At 45.7% G+C, this 21,964-nt stretch overlaps 1 protein-coding gene across 1 annotated transcript in view; it reads left to right on the top strand.

Annotated features, from left to right (window-relative positions):
• The window catches only part of LOC121279914 (sodium- and chloride-dependent creatine transporter 1-like), a 320,312-nt gene that overhangs the window by 242,934 nt on the left and 55,414 nt on the right, over nt 1-21,964 (top strand). The window contains exons 11-12 of the mRNA XM_041191475.1: nt 5,207-5,309; nt 6,348-6,448. Coding sequence (XP_041047409.1) covers nt 5,207-5,309; nt 6,348-6,448 — 204 coding nt within the window. The remainder of the gene's footprint in view (nt 1-5,206; nt 5,310-6,347; nt 6,449-21,964) is intronic.

Below are 21,964 nucleotides of genomic sequence, written 5' to 3'. Positions count from 1 at the left end.
GAATGTGGGCACAGGGGAAAATATGGGTTCAGGGGAGAACGTGGGTGCAGGGGAGAATGTGGGTGCAGGGGAGAATATGGTCACAGGGGAGAATGTGGGTGCAGGGGAGAATATGGGCACAGGGGAGAATGTGGGTGCAGGGGAGAATATGGGCACCGGGGAGAATATGGGTGCAGGGGAGAATATGGGCACAGGGGAGAATATGGGCACAGGGAAGAATATGGGCACAGGGGAGAATATGGGCACAGGGGAGAATATGGGTGCAGGGGAGAATGTGAGCACAGGGGAGAATATGGGCACAGGGGAGAATATGGGTTTAGGGGAGAATGTGGGCACAGGGGAGAATATGGGTGCAGGGGAGAATATGGGTGCAGGGGAGAATGTGGGAGCAAGGGAGACTATGGGCACAGGGGAGAATATGGGTGCAGGGGAGAATGTGGGTGCAGGGGAGAATGTGGGCACAGGGGAAAATATGAGTGCAAGGGAGAATGTGGGTGCAGGGGAGAATGTGGGCACAGGGGAGAATATGGGTGCAGGGGAGAATGTGGGTGCAGGGGAGAATGTGCGTGCAGGGGAGAATGTGGGTGCAGGGGAGAATATGGGCACCGGGGAGAATATGGGCACAGGGGAGAATATGGGCACCGGGGAGAATGTGGGCACAGGGGAGAATATGGGCACCGGGGAGAATGTGGGCACAGGGGAGAATGTGGGTGTAGGGGAGAATGTGGGCACAGGGGAGAATGTGGGTGTAGGGGAGAATGTGGACCTTGGGGAGCGTGTTGGCCCAGGGGAAAGTGTGAACCCTGGGGAGTGCATACAAACATAGAAACAGACGGTTAGGAGCAGGGGTAGGCCACCTCCCCCACACCCTCGATAATACTTCAGCCCCTTGTTAATCAGGAATCTATCCAGCTCTATCTTGGAAATATTCAAAGACTCTGCTTCCACTGCCTTTTGAGGAAGAGAGTTCCAAAGACTCACAATCCTCTGAGAGAAAACATTTCTTCTCATCTCTATCTTAAATGGGGTGACCCCTTATTTTTTAACAGTGACCCCTAGATCTAGATTCTCCCAGAAAAGGAAACACAGCTGTTGCAAATGTTGGCTGCTGGAGAACTCGGGCTCAGAGTTGATGAGCTGGAGTCTGAGCTTCGGACACTGTGACACATCAGGGAGGGGGAGAGTTACCTGGACGCTGTGTTTCAGGAGAGAGTCACAGCCCTTAGATTTATTACCTTAAATTCGTCCAGTGGTCAGGGACTGGAGGGTGTGACTATGAGTGAGACAGGTAGAGGGATCCAGGAAGTAGCACTGCAGGAGCCTCAGCCCTCACCCTTACCCAACAGGTTTGAGATTCTTGCTCCCTGAGTGGACGAGAGTGGGAACTGTAGGGAGGATGAGCAGACTGACCACAGCATCGTGGTACAGGGAGCCATTCAAGGTGGGGAGAAAAGAGAAATGTAGTTGTAATTGGGGATAGTATAGTTAGGGGAATAGATACTGTTCTCTGTAGCCAGGATCGAGAGTCCCGAAGGCTGTGTTGCCTACCTGGTGCCAGGGTTAAGGATATCTCACCTGGGCTGCAGGGGAACTTGGAGTGGGAGGGGAAATATCCAGTTGTGATGGTCCACATAGGTAATAATGATATAGGTGGAATGAGGAAAGATGTTCTGCTGAGGTAATACGAGCAGCTCGGGGCTGAATTAAAAAGCAGAACCAGAAAGGTAATAATCTCTGGATTCCTACCTGAGCCTTGAGCTAATTGGCACAGAGCCAATAAGATTAAAGAGGTAAATTGCGTGGCTCAAAGATTGGTGTGGGAGAAATGGGTTCGAATTCATGGGACATTGGCACCAGTACTGGGGAAAGGGGGAGCTATTCCGTTCAGACAGGCTCCACTTGAATCAGGCTGGGTCCAGTGTCCTGGAGAATCGCATAACTAGGGTCGTAGATAGGGCTTTAAACTAAATAGTGGGGGGGAGGGTTCAGTTGTATGAAAATATAAAAAATCAAAGTTTAAGGAGAGGGTAAGAGTGCAGGTTAGTGACAAGGCTGATTGTTACCAGTAAGTGAAAGGAAGGGACAGAGTGTGTGAACGCCATGTTGCACCGAAGAATTATATAAGGGTAGGGAAAATTGACAATAAGGCAAACCTAAAGGCTTTGTATCTGTATGCACATAGCATTCGGAATAAAACTAATGAGTTAACAGCTCAAATAGAGATAAATAGGTATGATTTGGTGGAGATTACTGAGACATGGTTTCCACTCAATAAAGCATCCTTCTGTCATCACTCTCTGCCTCCCACAACTAAGCCAATTTTGAATCCACCTTATCAAATTACCCTGTATCCCATGTGCATTTGCCTTCTTTATAAGTCTCCCATGTGGGACCTTGTCAAAGGCTTTGCTGAAATCCATATAAACTACATCAACTGCACTACCCTCATCTACTCACCTGGTCACCTCCTCAAAACATTCAATCACATTTGTTAGGCATGACCTCCCTCTGACAAAGCCATGCTGAGTATCCCTGATCAAACCTTGCCTCTCCAAGTGGAGATAGATTCTCTCCTTCAGAATTTTCTCCAATAGTTTCCCTACCGCTGACATGAGACTCACTGGTCTGTAGTTCCCTGGCTTATCTCTACAACCCTTCTTAAATAGCGGAACCACATTAGCTGTTCTCCAGTCCTCTGGCACCTCCCCCTTGGCCAGAGAGGAATTAAACATTTGGGTCAGAGCCCCTGCGATCTCGTCTCTTGCCTCTCTCAGCAGTCTGGGACACAAATCACCAGGACCTGGAGATTTGTCCACTTTTAAGCCTGCCAACATCTCCAATACCTTGTCACTCCCTATATCAACTTGCTCAAGAACCCCACAGTCTCTCTCCCTGAGTTCCATACTTTCATCCTCATTCTCTTGGGTGAAGACGGATGTGAAATATTCATTCAACACTCTACCGATGTCCTCTGGCTCCACCCATAGATTGCCCCCTTGGTCCCTATGGGCCCTACTCTTTCCCTGGTTATCCTCTTCCCATTGATATACTTATAGAATATCTTGGGATTTTCCCTACTTTTACCAGCCAGAGCTTTCTCATATCCCCTCTTTACTCTCCTAATTGTTTTCTTAAGCTCCACCGTGCACTGTCTGTTCTCCACTAATACCTCTGCTGATTTGCTTCCTTTGTACCTGCTAATAGCCTCTCTTTTCCTTCTCATCGTAACCTGAATATCTCTGGTCATCCATGGTTCTCTGGGCTTGTTACTCCTTCCTATCACCCTAGAGAGAACATGTTGAGCCTGTACCCTCCCCATTTCCTTTTTGAACATTTGATGTCCTTTTGATATATATTAATAATCTAGATCTAGGTGTGCAGGGGACAATTTCAAAGTTTGTGGATGTTATGAAGCTTGGGAGTGTTGTGAACTGTGAGGAGGTTGGTGTGGAACTTCAAGAGGACATAGACAAGTTGGTGGAGTGGGCAGATAGGTGGCAGATGAAGCTCAATATAGAGAAGTGTGAGGTAGGAAAAACATGGAGAGACAATATAAAATAAGAGGTGAAATTTTGAAGGGGGTGCAGGAGCAGAAAGACCTGGGTATATATGTGCATAGATCATTGAAGGTGGCAGGACAGGTGGAGAGAGCAGGTAATAAAGCATATAGTATCCTGGGCTTTATTAATAGGGGCATAGAGTACAAGAGCAGGGAGGTCAGGCTGAATTTATATAAGACACTCATTAGACCTCAGCTGGAGTATTGTGTACAGTTCTGGGAGCCGCATTATAGGAAGGATGTGAACACATTGGAGAGAGCGCAGAAGAGGTTTACAAGAATGGTTCCAGGGACGAGAAACTTCAGCTATGAGGATAGATTGGAGAGGTTGGGACTGTTCTCCTTGGAGAGGAGATGGCTCAGAGGAGATTTGATAGAGATGTTCAAAATCATGAGGGGGCGGGACAGAGTAGATAGGGAGAAGCTGTTCCCGCTCGTAAATATATCGAGAACAAGAGGGCACAGATTTAAAGTGATTTGCAAAAGTAGCAAATATGACGTTAAAAAAAACTTTTTCACACAGCGAGGGGTTCGGGTCTGGAATGCATGGCCTGGAAGTGTTGGGGAGGCAGGTTCAGTCGAGACATTGAAGAGGGCACCAGATGATTATTAGAATAGAAACAATGTGCAGGGTTACGGGGAAAAGACAGGGCAATGGCACTAGGTCATAATGTTCATTTGCAGAGCTGGTGTAGACACGATGGGCTGAATGGCCTCCTTCTGTGCCGTTAAAATTCTGTGATTCTGTGAAAATCCACCATGATTATCGCTGTGCCTTTCTGACAAGCTCTCATTATCTCTTCCTTTATACTCTGACCTACTGTGTAGTAACAATTAGAGAGCCTGTACACCACTCCCACAAGTTGCTTCTTGCCTTTATCATTTCTCATCTCAACCCAAACCACTTCTACATCCTGGTTTGCTGAACCTAGATCATCCCTTTCTATCATGCTAATCCCATCATTAATTAACAGAGCCACCCCTCCACCTTTTCCTAGCTTCCTGCCCTTTCTAAATGTCACGTACCCTTCAATATTCAGGTCCCAGTCTATGTTATTGTGCAACCACGTCTCTGTAAGTGTTACCAGATTGTACTTATTTATTTCTGTGTGGGCCCTGGGGAGTGTGTGGGCCCTGGAGAGTGTGTGGGCCCTGGGGAGTGTGTGGGCCCTGGGGAGTGTGTGAGGGCCCTGGGGAGTGTGTGAGGGCCCTGGGGAGTGTGTGTGGGCCCTGGGGAGTGTGTGTGGGCCCTGGGGAGTGTGTGTGGGCCCTGGGGAGTGTGTGTGGGCCCTGGGGAGTGTGTGTGGGCCCTGGGGAGTGTGTGGGCCCTGGGGAGAGTGGATCCTGGTGAGTTTTCGGGCCCTGGGGAGTGTGTGTGGGCCCTGGGGAGTGTGTGTGGGCCCTGGGGAGTGTGTGTGGGCCCTGGGGAGTGTGTGGGCCCTGGGGAGAGTGGATCCTGGTGAGTTTTCGGGCCCTGGGGTGTAGGAGCCCCTGGGGAGAGTGTGGACCCATAGAGTCTGTGGTGTTAAACAGATCAATCATGATCTAATTGAATGGTGGAACAGGCTCAAGGGGCTAAATGGCCTCCTCCTGTTCCTATGTTCCTTATACGAGCTGGTGTCTAACTTTTTCTTTATTGTATCACAGGGTGGAATGTACATCTTCCAGTTGTTTGACTATTATTCTGCAAGTGGCATTACACTGTTGTGGCAGGCATTCTGGGAGTGTGTCGTTGTTGCCTGGGTTTATGGTAAGTCCTTCGCATGTTTGAATATTTGGTCCTAAAAGCTATGAAATAGGCCTTGAAGCAGCAGGATCCCTGACAACTCCTTTAGGTCACTGTCCCCAGCACATAAGCCCCCCAGAGGAGTCTGAAATAAAAACAGAAAATGCAGGAAAATCTCAGCAGGTCTGTGGAGAAAAAAACAGAGATAACATTTCAAGTCTTCCTAGAGCTCAGTTCGGCTTTAATCCTCTTAGAGGAGTCACCTGTTTAATCTGTTGGTGTCTCCAAATGTGAAGCAAGCCTGGATCATCATTTCGAACCAAAGTGATTCCTCAGGATCTCATTAACATATTGAATCTTACAGCACAGAAGGAGACCATTCAGCCCATCGTTCCTGTGCTGCCTCTTTGAAAGAACAATCCAATTAATTCCAATTAATTGTTTGACGGAAACATCCAGTTGGGTAACAAAGAATCTGTCCTTTTCCTGATTGGGTTGGGAAAGCAGAGCAACAGGAGGGTGGATGTGTCAGATGACCAATCGCAGGATGATGGAGGTGGGACATTGCGATGATTGATGCTCTGAAGAAGAGTCATATTGGATTGGAAATGTTAACCTGATTTCTCTCCCCACAGATGCTGCCAGACCTGCTGAGCTTTTCCAGGATTTTCTATTTTTAGTTTGGATTTCTGCTATCCGCAGGGTTTTGTTTTATTTCAGTGATGATTGATGTGTCTGCAGCCAATGACAGGAGTGTGGGGGTAGGGAGGAGGGTGGTTATGTGGTGACTCCAGGGTTGGCACCGTCTCAGAGGCAGAAACCTGGTTTACCTAAATTCCAGTTAATTTACTGAACTGCACCCTACCCACCCTGCCACCCCCCACCCCAGGCAGCTCCATTCCGACCCACCCTGCCACCCCCACCCCGGGCAGCCCCATTCCCACCCACCCTGGCACCACAGCCTGAGCCCCGTGGATGGCCAGAGCTGAGCTGATTGATGGGATGACAGACGAAGCTGTGGAAATTGTGAAATGGACATTTCTTGTTTTTCCAATGAACCAGGTGCAGACCGTTTCATAGACGATATTGCGCGAATGATTGGATACCGCCCCTTACCCTGGATTAAGTGGTGTTGGCTCTTTATCACTCCCTGTGTCTGTGTGGTGAGTTACATTGAACCACAAAGCTTTGGAGCGTCATTGTGTTTGTTTAAATATGGGGGCATTGTTTACGATGGACACAGGGCTGCCAGTTTGCTGGTCCTCACATGTACCTGGTTTTACCATTCTTTCCAATTACAGCAGCATTGAGATAAATCACACTTGGGGTACTGTGGACAGTCCCAGTCTCCATATTAGGCAGAAGGTTATAGAGGCACTGGAGAAAGTGCAAAGGAGATTTATGAGGATGATACTGTGATGTTAAATCTGCTATTATGTGATTTGAGCTCAGGTTTTCTGGATTTATTTTTTAAGTGTATGAACAGCGATATATTTCCAAGTCAGGATGGTGAGTGACTTGGAGGGGAACTTCCAGGTGGTGGTGTTCCCATCTATCTGCTGCCCTTGTCCTTCTAGATGGTAGTGGTCGTGGGTTTGGAAGGTGCTGTCTAAAGAGCCTTGGTGAATTCCTGCAGTGCATCTTGTAGATGGTACACACTGCTGTTACTGTGCGTCAGTGGTGGAGGGAGTGAATGTTTGTGGATGTGGTGCCAGTCAAGCAAGGCTGCTTTGTCCTGGACAGTGTCAAGCTTCTAGAGTGTTGTGGGAGCTGCACTCATCCAGGCAAGTGGGGAGTATTCCATCACACTCCTGACTTGTGCCTTGTAGATGGTGGACAGGCTTTGGGGAGTCAGGAGGTGAGTTACTCACCGTAGAATTCCTAGCCTCTGACCTGCTCTTGTAGCCACGGTATTTATATGGCTAGCCCACTTCAATTTCTGGTCATGGTAACCCCCAGGATGTTGATAGTGGGGGATTCAGTGATGGTAATGCCATTGAATGTCAAGGGGTGATGGTTGGATTCTATTTTGTTTGAGATGGTCATTGCCTGACACTTGTGTGGCGCGAATGTTACTTGCCATTTGTCAGCCCAAGCCTGGATATTGTCCAGGTCTTGCTGCATTTGGACATGGAATGTTCAGTCTCTGAGGAGTCGCGAATGGTGCTGAACATTGTGCAATCATCAGCGAACATCCCCACTTCTGACCTTATGGTGGGAGGAAGGTCATTGATGAAGCAGCTGAAGATGGTTGGGCCAAGGACACTATCCTGAGGTACTCCTGCAGTGATGTCCCGGAGCTGAGATCACTTACTTCTATAACCACAATCATGCAAATATACCTACAAACATAAGAATTAGGAGCAGGGTCAGGCCATTCGTCCCCACAAACCTGCTCCGCAATTCCATTAGATCATGGCTGATCTGACTGTGGCCTCAACTCCACATTCCACCTTCCCAGATATGGTTTGACTCCCTTATTACTCAACAATCTTTCTACATCAGCCTTAAAAATATTCAATGGCACAGCCTCCACTGTTCTCTGAGGAAGCGAGCTCCACAGAATCATGGTCTTCTGATAGAAAAAATTCCCCTCATCTTCGCCTTAATTGGGAGACCCCTTACTTTTAAACTGTGCCACCTAGTTCTAGTCTCTCCCACAAGAGGAAACACCATCTCAGCACCAACCTTGTCAAGTCCCCTCAGGATCTTTATCTGTCTCAATGAGATCACCTCTCATTCTTCTAAACTCCAATGGATACAGCCCCAACCTGTCCAAACTTTCCTTCTAAGATAAACTCCCATCCCAGAATTCAGTTGAGTGAATCTTCTCTTCTGAACTGCTTCTAATGCAATTATGTCCTTTCTTAAATAAGGAGACTAAAACTGTACACAGTATTCCAGATGTGGTCTCACCAATACCCTGTACAAATGTAGCAAAACATCCCTACTTTTATATTCCATTCCCCTTGGAATAAACACCAACATTCCATTTACCTTCCTGATCACCTGCTGTACCAGCAAACTAACATTTTGTGACTCATGCACCAGATCACCCAGATCCCTCTGTACTGCAGGGTTCTGTGATCTCTCTCCATTTCATTTAAATGCTGCTTTTCTATTCATCCTGCCAAGGTGAACAAGTTCCCACATTATACTTCATCTGCCAAATGTTTTCCCATTCACTTAACCTATCTATGTCCCTTTCCCTATGTCCTCTTCACAATGTACTTTCCTACCTATCTTTGTGTCATCAACAAATTTAACAACCATTCCTTTGGGCCCTTCATTCAAGTCATTGATATAAATTATAAACAGTTGAGGCCCCAGCACTGATCCCTGTGACCCACCACTCGTCACATTTAGGGCACTCTATCTAGATTCACACAGTATTCATACAAGGTCGATAATTTGAAGGCACAAATAGAGCTAAATGTGTTGATTTAATTACTGTTACAGAGATGAGGCTACTGATGGATATTCATCATTTAGGAATGCAGAGGGGAAAGGAGGTGAGCTAGTGCTGTTATTATAATTTTTATTTATTCATCGGCATCGCTGGCTGGGCCAGCGTCTATTGCCCATCCCTAATTGGATGTTCAAGGGCATTTAAGAGTCAACAACATTGCTGTGGGTCTGGGTCTGGAGTCACATATAGGCCCAGACCAGGTAAGGATGGTAGATTTCCTTCCCTAAAGGACATTAGTGAACCAGATGGGTTTTTACAATGATCGACAATGGTCTCATGGTCATCATTAGACTTTTAATTCCAGATTTTTCATCGAATTCACATTTCACCATCCGCCGTGATGGGATTCAAACCCAGGTCCCCAGAGCGTTATCCTCTCTGGAATATCTCTGGAATATTAGACCAGTGACAATACCACTATGTCACTGCTTCTCCGTGAATAATGGACAAGATCAGTACATTTGTGACAGAGGGTCTTAGATTGAAGGATCAAGATGCAGAGTCAGTTTGGGTGGAGCTAAGAAACAGAAAGGAGTAGCAAACATTGGTGAGAGTTATTTATAGGCCACCAAACTGTCATGGTAATGTTGGGCATGATATAAATCAGGAAATTAGAGCTGCATGTGACATGGGAAACACAGTAATAATGGGTGAATTCAAATGGGTAAACCTAATCAGCACTAACGCTGTGGAGGATGAATTCCTGAGTGTGGACGAGATGGGTTCTGGGGCAGCACACTGAGGAACCAACTAGGAATTGGGCTTTTTATATTGAATGTTATCTAACGAGAAAGGGCTAATCAATAACCTTGCTGCAAAGGAGTTATTAGGAAATAGTGACCATAATATGAAAGAGTTTTACATTAAGTTTAATGTGATTTTGTTCATTCTGAAACTAGGTTCCTAAAGCTGAACAGAGAAAATTATGAAAGTCTGAGGGGCAAGTTGGCTCTGGTGAATTGGAAAAATACACGAAAAGATTTGATGATAGACAAACAATGGCTAGTATTTAAATAAGTGCTACACTGTCAACAATAGATATAAATTCCTTTATATCTTTATATACACAAAAACCTAACAGAAAAGTTAAATCAACTGTGGTTAACAAAAAATGTTAAAGATTGCATTAGATCAAAGGAAGTGGTTTATAAAGTTTCCAAAAAAAGTGGTAAACCAGAGGATTGGGAGAAATTTGGCTAAAAAACTGATAAAGAAAGGGAAAAGAGAATATGAATGCAAACCAGCGAGGAACATATTGGTGGACTGTAAAAGCTTCTTTAGGTGTATGAAAAGGAAAAGATTAGCAAGGCAAATGTGGGTCCATCACAGCTGGGGACAGGAGAATTTATAATGGAGAAAAGGGAAAAGGCAGAGAAACTAAATAATTACTTTGTGTCTGTCTTTACGGAGGTAGATACAGAAAATCTCCCAGAAACACTGGGGAAACCAAGGGGCTTGTGAAATGAACAACTAAAAGAAATTACTATTAATAAAGAGGTAGTACTTGAAAATTAATTGGATTGAAGGTCGATAAATCCCCTGGACCTGATAAGCTACATCCCAGGGAGTTGAAGGAGGTGCCTATAGGGATAGTGGATGTATTGGTGATTATCTTTCAAAATACTATAGATTCCGGAAACGTTCCTGCAGACTGGAAAGTAGCAAATGTAACCCTACTATTTAAGAATGGAGGGAACGAGAAAACGGAGAACTATAGACCGGTTAGTTTGACGTCAGTAGTAGGGAAAGTGTTAGAATCTATTTTAAAGGATTTAGTAACTAGACACTTAGAAAATAATGATATAATTGGGCAGAGTCAACGTTGATTTATGAAAGGTAAGTCGTGTTTTGATAAACCTGTTGGAGTTTTTTAAGGATGTTACTTGTAGTATAGATAAGGGAGAACCAGTGGGTGTGGTGTGTTTGGATTTTCAGAAGGCTTTTGATAAGGTCCCACTCAGGAGGTTAGTAAATAAAATATATTGGTATGGATTGAGAATTGGTTAACAGACAGAAAACAGAGAGTAGGAATAAATGAGTCATTCTCAGAATGGCAGATTGTTACTAATGGGGTACCATAAAGATCAGTGCTTGGGCCACAGCTGTTCCAATCTATATGAATGATTTGGATGTGGGGACCAAATGTAATATTTCTAAATTTGCTGATGACACAAAACTAGATGGGAATGTAAATTGTGAGGAGGATACAAAGAGGCTTCAAGGGGATTTGGACGTACGAACATGCAAATGTGGAGCAGGAGTAGGCCACTCGGGCCCTCGAGCCTGCTCCACCATTCAATAAGATCATAGCTGATCTGGTTGTAATCTCCCACCTACCCCCAATAACCTTTCACCCCCTTGCTGATCAAGAATCTATCCAGCTCTATCTTGGAAACATTCAAAGACTCTGCTTCCACTGCCGTTTGAGGAAGAGAGTTCCAAAGACTCACTACCCTCTGAGAGAAAACATTTCTCCCCATCTCTGTTTTAAATGGGTGACCCTTTATTTTTAAACAGTGACCCCTAGTTCCAGATTCTCCCACAAAGGGGAAACACCCTCTCCACATCCACCCTGTCAAGACCCCTCAGGATCTTATATATTTCGATCAAGTCGCCTTTTACTCTTCTAAACTCCAGTGGATACAAACCTAACCTGTCCAACCTTTCCTCATAAGACAACCCACCCATTCCTGGCATTAGTCTGGTAAACCTTCTCTGAACCTCTTTCCTTAAATAAGGAGACCAGTACTATACACAGTACTCCAGATGTGGACTCACCAGTGCTCTGTACAACTGAAGCATAACCTCCCTACTTTTGTAATCAATTCCCCTCACAATAAATTCTATTAGTTTTCCTAATTACTTGATGTTCTTGCATACAAACCTCTCGTGATTCATGCACTAGGACAGCCAGATCCCTCGGCACCTCAGAACTCTGCAACCTCTCTCCATTTAGATAACATGCTCTTGTTTAATTCTTCCCGCTAAAATGGATAATGTCACATTTTCCCACATTATACTCCATTTGCCAGATCTTTTCCCACTCACTTAACCTATCTATGTCACTTTGTAGCCTCCTTATGTCTTCACAAGTTACTTTCCTACCTTTCTTTGTGTCATCAGAAAATTTAACAACCATTCCTTCTGTTCCTTCATCCAAATCATTGATATAAATTGTAAAAGGTTGAGGCCTCAGCACTGATCCCTGTGCCACACCACTTGTCACATCCTGCCAACCAGAAAAAGGCCCATATATAGCAACTCTCTGTTTCCTGTTCGCCAGCCAATCTTCTGTCCATGCCAATATGTTACCCCCTACACCGTAGGCTTTTATTTTCTGCAATAACCTTTGATGTGGCATTTTATCAAATGCCTTCTGGAAATCTAAGTACAGTACATCCACCAGTTCCCCTTTATCCACAGCACATGTGACTCCTTCAAAGAACTCCAACAAGTTGGTTAACATGATTTCCCTTTCACAAAACCATGTTGACTTTGCCTGATTGACTTGAATTTTTCTAAATGCCCTGTTATAACATCCTCAATAATAGCTTCTAATATTTTCCCTAAGACAGATGTTAAGCTAACTGGCCTATAGTCTCCTGCTTTCTGTCTCCCTCCCTTTTTGAATAAAGGAGTTATATTTGTTATTTTCCAATCTAATGGAACCTTCCCTGAATCAAGGGAATCTTGGAAAATTAAGACGAATACATTAACTATCTCACTAGTCACTTCTTTCAAGACCCTAGGATGAAGTCTATCAGGACCCAGGGACTTGTCAGCCCACAGCCCCAACAATTTACTCAAAACCACTTCCCTGGTGATTGTAATTTTCCCGAGTTCCTACCTCCCATCCATTTCCTGATTTACAGCAATTTCTGGGATGTTACTTGTACCCTCTATGGTGAAGGCTGTTGCAAAATACCCTGTTCAATTCACCTGCCATCTCCCTACTTTTCATTATCAAATCTCCGGATACACTTTCTATAGGACCAACATTCACTTTTTCATTCTGATTTGGATATCTATAGAAAGTCTTACTATCCATCTTTATATTTCCAGCTAGCTTTCTCTCGTACTCTAACTTTCCCTTCCTTGCTAATCTTAAGCCAGGACAGGCTAAGGTGAATGGGCAACAACATGGCAGATGGAATATAAAGTGAATCAGTGTGAAGTTATCCACTTTGATAGAAAAAACAGATAGGCAGAGAATTTCATAAATGGTGAGAGATTGGGAAATGTTGATGTCCAAAGGGACCTTGTTCATCTGTCAGTAAATGTTAATATTCAGGTGCAGCAAGCAATTAGGAAGACAGGTGATATGTCGACCTTCATCACAAGGGGATTTGAGTGCAGGAATAAAGATGTTTTGCTGCAATTGTACAGAGTTGTGGTGAGACCGCACCTGGAGTGTTGTGTACAGTTTTGGCCCCCTTATCTAAGGAAGGATATACTTGCCAAAGAGGGAGTGCAGTGAAGGTTCACCAGACTGATCCCTGGGATGGCGGGATTGTCTATGAGGATAGATTGAGGAGACTGGGCCTGTATTCTCTAGAGTTTAGAAGAATGAGAGGTGATTTCATCAAAACTTACAGAATTCTTACAGAGAGGTGACAGGATAGTTGCAGGAAGAATGTTTCCCCTGGCTGGGGAGCCTAGAACCAGGAGACACAGTCTCAGCATACGGGGTCGGCCATTTAAGACTGAAATGAGGAGGAATTTCTTCACTCAGAGGGTGATGAATCTTTGGAATTCTCTACCCCAGATGGCTGGGGAAGCTCAGTCATCGATTTCTGAAGACCATTGACATCAAGGGATATAGGGAAAATGGCATTGAGACTCGATGATCAGCAATGACCTGTTTGAATGGTGGAGCAAGCTCAAGGAGCCGAATGGCTTACCCTTGCTCCTGTTTCTTATGTTCCTGACTTCACACATTTTTATATTTATTTACACATTACACACCTCCTAACCCAACAACTAGCTTTACTCTAGTCTATTAGGAACTCAGCTAATGGTTACCACCTGCAAACAATTAAAAACCATTAATATAAAATTAACATCCCATTTTATGTTGTTCCTGATATACTCCATCCTGCACACACCATCTCTTCCTTGTATTGACAGTGTTGATGCATCACCTTCTATTCCTGATCTATCTTGGGTGGAATTTTCCATCCCTGTTGGTGTCGTGTGTCATAGAAACATAGAAACTAGGAGCAGGAGGAGGCCATTCGGCCCTTCGAGCCTGCTCCATCATTCATTATGATCATGGCTGATCATCCAACTCAATAGCCTACTCCCGCTTTCACCCCATACCCTTTGATCCCTTTCGCCCCAAGAGCTATATCTAACTCCTTCTTGAAAACATACAATGTTTTGGCCACAACTACTTTCTGTGGTAACGAATTCCACAGGCTCACCACTCTCTGGGTGAAGAAATTTCTCCTCATCTCAGTCCTAAATGGTCTACCCCATATCCTCAGACTGTGACCCCTGGTTCTGGGCTCCCCCACCATCGGGAACATCCTTCCTGCATCTACTCTGTCTAGTCCTGTTAGAATTTTATAGGTTTCTATGAGATCCCCCCTCATTCTTCTGAACTCCAGCGAATATAATCCTAACTGACTCAATCTCTCCTCATATGTCAGTCCCACCATCCCAGGAATCAGTCTGGTAAACCTCCGCCGCACTCCCTCTATAGCAAGAACATCCTTCCTCAGATAAGGAGACCAAAACTGCCCACAATATTCCAGGTGTGGTCTCACCAAGGCCCTGTATAATTGCAGCAAGACATCCCTGCTCCTGTACTCGAATCCTCTGGTTATGAAGGCCAACATACCATTTGCCTTCTTTACCGCCTGCTGCACCTGCATGCTTACCTTCAGCAACTGGTGTACTAGGACACCCAGGTCTCGTTGCACATTCCACTCTCTCAATTTATAGCCATTCAGATAATAATCTGCCTTCCTGTTTTTGCTACCAAAATGGATAACCTCACATTTATCCACATTATACTGCATCTGCCATGTATTTGCCCACTCACTCAGCTTGTTCAAATCACACTGAAGCATCTCTGCATCCTCCTCACAGCTCACCCTCCCACCCAGCTTTGTGTCATTGCAAATTTGGAGATATTACATTTAATTCCCTCATCTAAATCATGAAAATATAGTGTGAATAGCTGGGGTCCCAGCACCGATCCCTGCGGTACTCCACTAGTCACTACCTGCCATTTGGAAAAAGACCCATTTATTCCTACTCTTTGTTTCCTTTCTGCCAACCAGTTTTCTATCCATCTCAATACACTACCCCCAATCCCATGCGCTTTAATTTTATACGCTAATCACTTATGTGGGACTTTGTCGAAAGCCTTCTGAAAGTCCAAATAAATCACATCCACTGACTCCCCCTCATCAACTCTACTTGTTACATCCTCCAAAAATTCCAGTAGATTTGTCAAGCATGATTTCCCTTTCATAAATCCATGCTGACTCTGTCTGATTCTGCCACTGTTTTCCACGTGCTCAGCTATTAAATCTTTTATAATGGACTCTAGAATTGTCCCCACTACTGACGTCAGGCTGACTGGTCTATAATTCTCTGTTTTCTCTCTACCTCCCTTTTTAAATAGTGGGGTTACATTAGTTACCCTCCAATCTGTAGGAACTGTTCCAGAGTCTATAGAATCTCAGAAGATGACCACCGATGCATCCATTATTTCTGGGGCCACTTCTTTAAGTACCCTGAGATGTAGATTATCAAGCCCTGGGGATTTATCGGCCTTCAATCCCATCAATTTCCCTACTAATATTGATTTTTTTTCAGTTCCTCCCTCTCACGAAACCCTCTGTCCCTCAACATTTCTGGTATGTTATTAGTGTCCTCCTTTGTGAAGACAGAACCAAAGTATATATTTAGTTGGTCAGCCATTTCTTTGTTCCCCATTATAAATTCCCCTGTTTCTGACTGTAAGGGACCTACATTTGTTTTCACCAATCTTTTTCTCTTCACATACCTATAGAAACTTTTACAGTCAGTTTTTATGTTCCCTGCAAGCTTACTCTCGTACTCTATTTTCCCCTTCTTAATCAATCCCTTGGTTCTCCTTTGCTGAATTCTAAACTGCTCCCAATCCTCAGGTCTGTTGTTTTTTCTGGCCAATTTGTATGCCTCTTCCTTGGATCAAATACTATCTCTAATTTCCCTTGTTAGCCATAGTTTGGCCACCTTTCCTGTTTTACTTTTGCGCCAGACAGGAATAAACAATTGTTGCAGTTCACCCATGTACTCTTTGAATGTTTCCCATTGCCTATCCACCGTCATCCCTTTAAATAATGTTTCCCAATCCATCATAGCCAAATCACGCCTCATACCATCGCAGTTTCCTTTATTAAGATTCAGGACCCAAGTCTCAGAATCAATTATTTCACTCTCCATCTTGATGAAGAATTCTATCATATTATGGTCGCTCATCCCCAAGGGGTCTCACACAACTAGATTTCCAATTACTCCTTTCTCATTACACAATACCCAGTCCAGGATGGCCTGTTCTCTAGTTGGTTCCTCAGGGTATTGATCCAGAAAATCATCCCGTATACACTCCAGGAATTCCTCCTCTACGGTATGGTTACTAATTTGATTTGCCCAACCTATATGCAGATTAAAGTCACCCACAATGACAGATGTTCCTTTATTAAATCATGGCAGGAAGGCCAAAAATCAGTTTTATGCTGTGTGAAACCATAGAGTCACAGAGTTATACAGCACAGAAACTGGCCCTTCGGCCCATCGTGTCCGTGCCGGCCATCAAGCACCTATCTATTCTAATCTCGTTTTCCAACACTTGGCCCGTAGCCCTGTACACTATGGCATTTCAAATGCTCATCTAAATACTTCTTAAATGTTGTGAGGGTTTCTGCCTCCACTACCCCCTCAGGCAGTGAGTTCCAGATTCCAACCACCCTCTGGGTGAAATAACCTTTCCTCAAATCCCCTCTAAACTTCCTGTCTCTTACCTTAAATCTATGCCCCTGATTATTGACACCTCTGTTAAGGGGAAAAGTTTCTTCTTATCTACCCTATCTATGCCTCTATCAGCTCCACCCTCAGCCTTCTCTGCTCTAAGGAAAACAACCCCAGCCTATCCAGTCTCTCTTCATAGCTGAAACGCTCCTGTCCAGGGAACATCCTGGTGAATCTCCTCTGCACCCCCTCCAGTGCAATCACATCCTTCCTATAGTGTGGCAACCAGAACTGCACACAGTACTCCAGCTGTGGCCTAACTAACGTTTTATACAGCTCCAACATAATCTCCCTGCTCTTATATTCTATGCCTCGGCTAATAAAGGCAAGTATCCCATATGCCTTCTTAACTACCTTATCCACCTGTGCTGCTGCCTTCAGGGATCTATGGACATGTACACCAAGATCTCTCTGATACTTTGTACTTCTAAGGTCCTACCATTCATTGTGTATTCCTTTGCCTTTTTAGTCCCCCCAAAATGCATCACCTCACACTTTTCAGGATTAAATTCCATTTGCCACTGCTCTGCCCATCTTACCAGCCCATCTATAACATCCTGTAATCTAAGGCTTTCCTCCTCATTATTTACAACACCACCAATTTTCTTGTCATCTGCGAACTTACTGATCATACCTCCTATATTCACATCTAAATCATTAATGTACACTACAAACAGCAAGGGTCCCAGCACCGATCCCTGTGGTACACCACTCGTCACAGGCTTCCAATCGCAAAAACAACCTTCGACCATCACCCTCTGCCTCCTGCCACTAAGACAATTTTGGATCCAATTTGCCAAATTGTCCTGGGTCCCAAGGGCTCTTACCTTCTAGACCATTCTCCCATGCGGGGCCTTGTCAAAAGCCTTACTGAAGTACATGTAAACTACATCAACTGCACTACCCCAATCTACACAACTAGTCATCTCCTCGAAAAATTCATTCAAATTTGTTAGACATGATTTCCTCCTGACAAAGCCAAGTGGATTTTAATCCTGTCCTTCAGAATTTTTTCCAATAGTTTCCCTACCACAGATGTTAAACTCACTGGCCTATGTTTCCCTGGTTTATCCCTACCACCCTTCTTGAACAATGGTACCACATTCACTGTCCTCCAGCCCTCTGGCGCCTCTCCTGTGGCCAGAGAGAATTTGAAAATTAGTGTCAGAGCCCCTGCTATCTCCTCCTTTGCCTCACACAGCAGCCTGGGATACATCTCATCGGGGCCTGGGGATTTATCCACTTTTAAGCCCACAAAAACCGCTAATACCTCCTCCCTTTCAATGCTACGTATATCACGGTCCCCCTCCCTGATTTCTATACCTACATCATTCTTCTCCATAGTGAACACGGATGAGAAGTAATCTTTCAAAACCTCACCTACGTCCTCCAGCTCCTCACAGATTGATACTTTGGTCCCTCACAGGTAAACTCCGCTCCCGCTCTTTATAGAGTCGATCTGCTCCCTCACAGGTAAACTCCAATCCTGTTCTTTGTACAGCCGATCTGATCCCTCACAGGTAACTCCGCTCTACTCTTTATACAGTTGCTCTGCTCCCTCAAAGGTAAACTCTGCTCCGGTCTTCATACAGTCACTCTGGTCCCACACAGGTAAACTCCGCTCCGCTCTTTGTACAGTCGCTCTGTTCCCTCACAGGTAAACTCCGCTCCTGCTCTTTATACAGCCGCTCCGCTCCCTCACAGGTAAACTCCGCTCCTGTTCTTTATACAGTCGCTCCGTACCCTCACAGGTAAACTCCGCTCCTGCTCTTTATACAGCCGCTCCGCTCCCTCACAGGTAAACTCCGCTCCTGTTCTTTATACAGTCGCTCCGTACCCTCACAGGTAAACTCCGCTCCTGCTCTTTATACAGCCGCTCCGCTCCCTCACAGGTAAACTCCACTCCACCCTTTATACAGCCACTGCCTCACAGGTTAACTCCGATCCGGCTCTTTCTACAGTCCCACTGGTCCCCCACAGGTAAAATCCGCCTCTGCTCTTTATACAGTCGCTCTGCTCCCTCACAGGTAAACTCCACTCCTCTCTTTATACAGTCGCTCTGCTCCCTCACATGTAAACTCTGCTCCTGATCTTTATACAGGTAAATTCCAATCCTGTTCTTTGTACAGCCACTCCCTCACAGGTAAACTCCGCTCTGCTCTTTATACAGTCGCTCTGCTCCCTCACAGGCAAACACCGCTCCTCTCTTTATACAGCCGCTCATTATACAGCCCCCCTGCTCCCTCACCAGCAAACACTGCTCCTACTCTTTATGCAGTCGTCTGCTCCCTCACAGGTAAACACCGCTCCTGCTCTTTATACAGTCGCTCTGCTCCCTCACATGTAAACTCTGCTCCTGATCTTTATACAGTCACTCTGTTCCCTCACAGGTAAACACCGCTCCTGCTCTATATACAGTCGTCTGCTCCCTCACAGGTAAACTCCGCTCCTGCTCTTTATACAGTCGCTCTGCTCCCTCACAGGTAAACTCCGCTCCTGCTCTTTATACAGTCATCTGCTTCCTCACAGGTAAACTCCGCTCCTGCTCTTTATACAGTCGCTCTGCTCCCTCACAGGTAAACTCCGCTCCTGCTCTTTATACAGTCGCTCTGCTCTCTCACAGGTAAACTCCGCTCCTGCTCTTTATACAACCGCTCTGCTCCCTCACAGGTAAACTCCGCTCCTGCTCTTTATACAGTCATCTGCTTCCTCACAGGTAAACTCCACTCCTGGTCTTTATACAGTCGCTCTGTTCCCTCACAGGTAAACACCACTCCTGCTCTTTATACAGTCGTCTGCTTCCTCACAGGTTAACTCTGATCCTCTCTTTATACAATCGCTCCGCTCCCTCACAGGTAAACTCCACTCCAGCACTTTATACAGTCGCTCTGCTCCCTCACAGGCAAACACCGCTCCTGCTCTTTATACAGTCGTCTGCTCGCTCACAGGTAAACCCCGGTCCTGCTTTTTATACAGCCCCTCTGCTCCATCACAGATAAACCCCCACTCTTTATACAGCCGGTCCACTCCCTCACAGATAAATTCCAATCCTGTTCTTTGTACAGCCACTCCCTCACAGGTAAACTCCGCTCTGCTCTTTATACAGTCGCTCTGCTCCCTCACAGGCAAACACCGCTCCTCTCTTTATCCAGCCACTCATTATACAGCCCCCATGCTCCCTCACCGGCAAACACTGCTCCTGCTCTTTATGCAGTCGTCTGCTCCCTCAAAGGTAAACTCCGCTCCTGCTCTTTATACAATCATCTACACCCTCACAGGTAAACTCCACTCCTGCTCTTTATTCAGCCGCTCTGCTCCCTCACAGCGAAACTCAGCTCCTGCTCTTTATACAGTCGCTCTGCTCCATCACAGGTAAACTCCGCTCCTGCTCTTTATACAGTCATCTGCTCCCTCACAGGTAAACTCCGCTCCTGCTCTTTATACAGTCGCTCTGCTCCCTCACAGGTAAATTCCGCTCCTGCTCTTTATACAGTCGCTCTGCTCCCTCACAGGCAAATTCCGCTCCTGCTCTTTATACAGTCGCTCCGCACCCTCAAAGGTAAACTCCGCTCCTGCACTTTATACAGTCGTTCCGCTCCCTCACAGGTAAACTCCACTCCTGCTCTTTATTCAGCCGCTCTGCTCCCTCACAGCGAAACTCAGCTCCTGCTCTTTATACAGTCGCTCTGCTCCATCACAGGTAAACTCCGCTCCTGCTCTTTATACAGTTACTCTGCTCCCTCACAGGTAAACTCCGCTCCTGCTCTTTATACATTCGCTCTGCTCCCTCACATGTAAACTCAGCTCCTGCTCTTTATACAGTCACTCTGTTCCCTCACAGGTAAACACCGCTCCTGCTCTTTATACATTCGCTCTGCTCCCCCACAGGTTAACTCCGACCCTCTCTTTATACAACCGCTCTGCTCCCTCACAGGTACACTCCGCTCCTGCTCTTTATACAGTCGTCTGCTTCCTCAAAGGTAAACTCCGCTCCTGATCTTTATACAGTCATCTGCTCCCTCACAGGTAAACTCCGCTCCAGCTCTTTATACAGTCGCTCTGCTCCCTCACATGTAAATTCCGCTCCTGCTCTTTATACAGTCGCTCTGCTCCCTCACAGGCAAATTCCGCTCCTGCTCTTTATACAGTCGCTCCGCACCCTCAAAGGTAAACTCCGCTCCTGCACTTTATACAGTCGTTCCGCTCCCTCACAGGTAAACTCCACTCCTGCTCTTTATTCAGCCGCTCTGCTCCCTCACAGCGAAACTCAGCTCCTGCTCTTTATACAGTCGCTCTGCTCCATCACAGGTAAACTCCGCTCCTGCTCTTTATACAGTTACTCTGCTCCCTCACAGGTAAACTCCGCTCCTGCTCTTTATACAGTCGCTCTGCTCCCTCACATGTAAACTCAGCTCCTGCTCTTTATACAGTCACTCTGTTCCCTCACAGGTAAACACCGCTCCTGCTCTTTATACATTCGCTCTGCTCCCCCACAGGTTAACTCCGACCCTCTCTTTATACAACCGCTCTGCTCCCTCACAGGTACACTCCGCTCCTGCTCTTTATACAGTCGTCTGCTTCCTCAAAGGTAAACTCCGCTCCTGATCTTTATACAGTCATCTGCTCCCTCACAGGTAAACTCCGCTCCAGCTCTTTATACAGTCGCTCTGCTCCCTCACATGTAAACTCCGCTCCTGCTCTTTATACAGTCACTCTGTTCCCTCACAGGTAAACACCGCTCCTGCTCTATATACAGTCGTCTGCTCCCTCACAGGTACACTCCGCTCCTGCTCTTTATAGAGTCGCTCTGCTCCCTCACCGGTAAATTCCGCTCCTGCTCTTTAGACAGTCGCTCCGCACCCTCACAGGTAAACTCCACTCCTGCTCTTTATACAGTCGCTCTTTTCCCTCACAGGTAAACACCACTCCTGCTCTTTATACAGTCGTCTGCTTCCTCACAGGTTAACTCTGATCCTCTATTTATACAATCGCTCTGCTCCCTCACAGGTAAACTCCACTCCCGCAATTTATACAGTCACTCTGCTCCCTCACAGGCAAACACCGCTCCTGCACTTTATACAGTCGTCTGCTCGCTCACAGGTAAACGCCGCTCCTGCTTTTTATACAGCCGCTCTGCTCCCTCACAGATAAACCCCCACTCTTTATACAGCCGCTCCACTCCCTC

This window comes from Carcharodon carcharias, chromosome 7 (genome assembly GCF_017639515.1).
Source record: "Carcharodon carcharias isolate sCarCar2 chromosome 7, sCarCar2.pri, whole genome shotgun sequence".
NCBI lineage: Eukaryota > Metazoa > Chordata > Chondrichthyes > Lamniformes > Lamnidae > Carcharodon > Carcharodon carcharias.
This window is presented reverse-complemented; position numbering and strand designations above follow the sequence as displayed.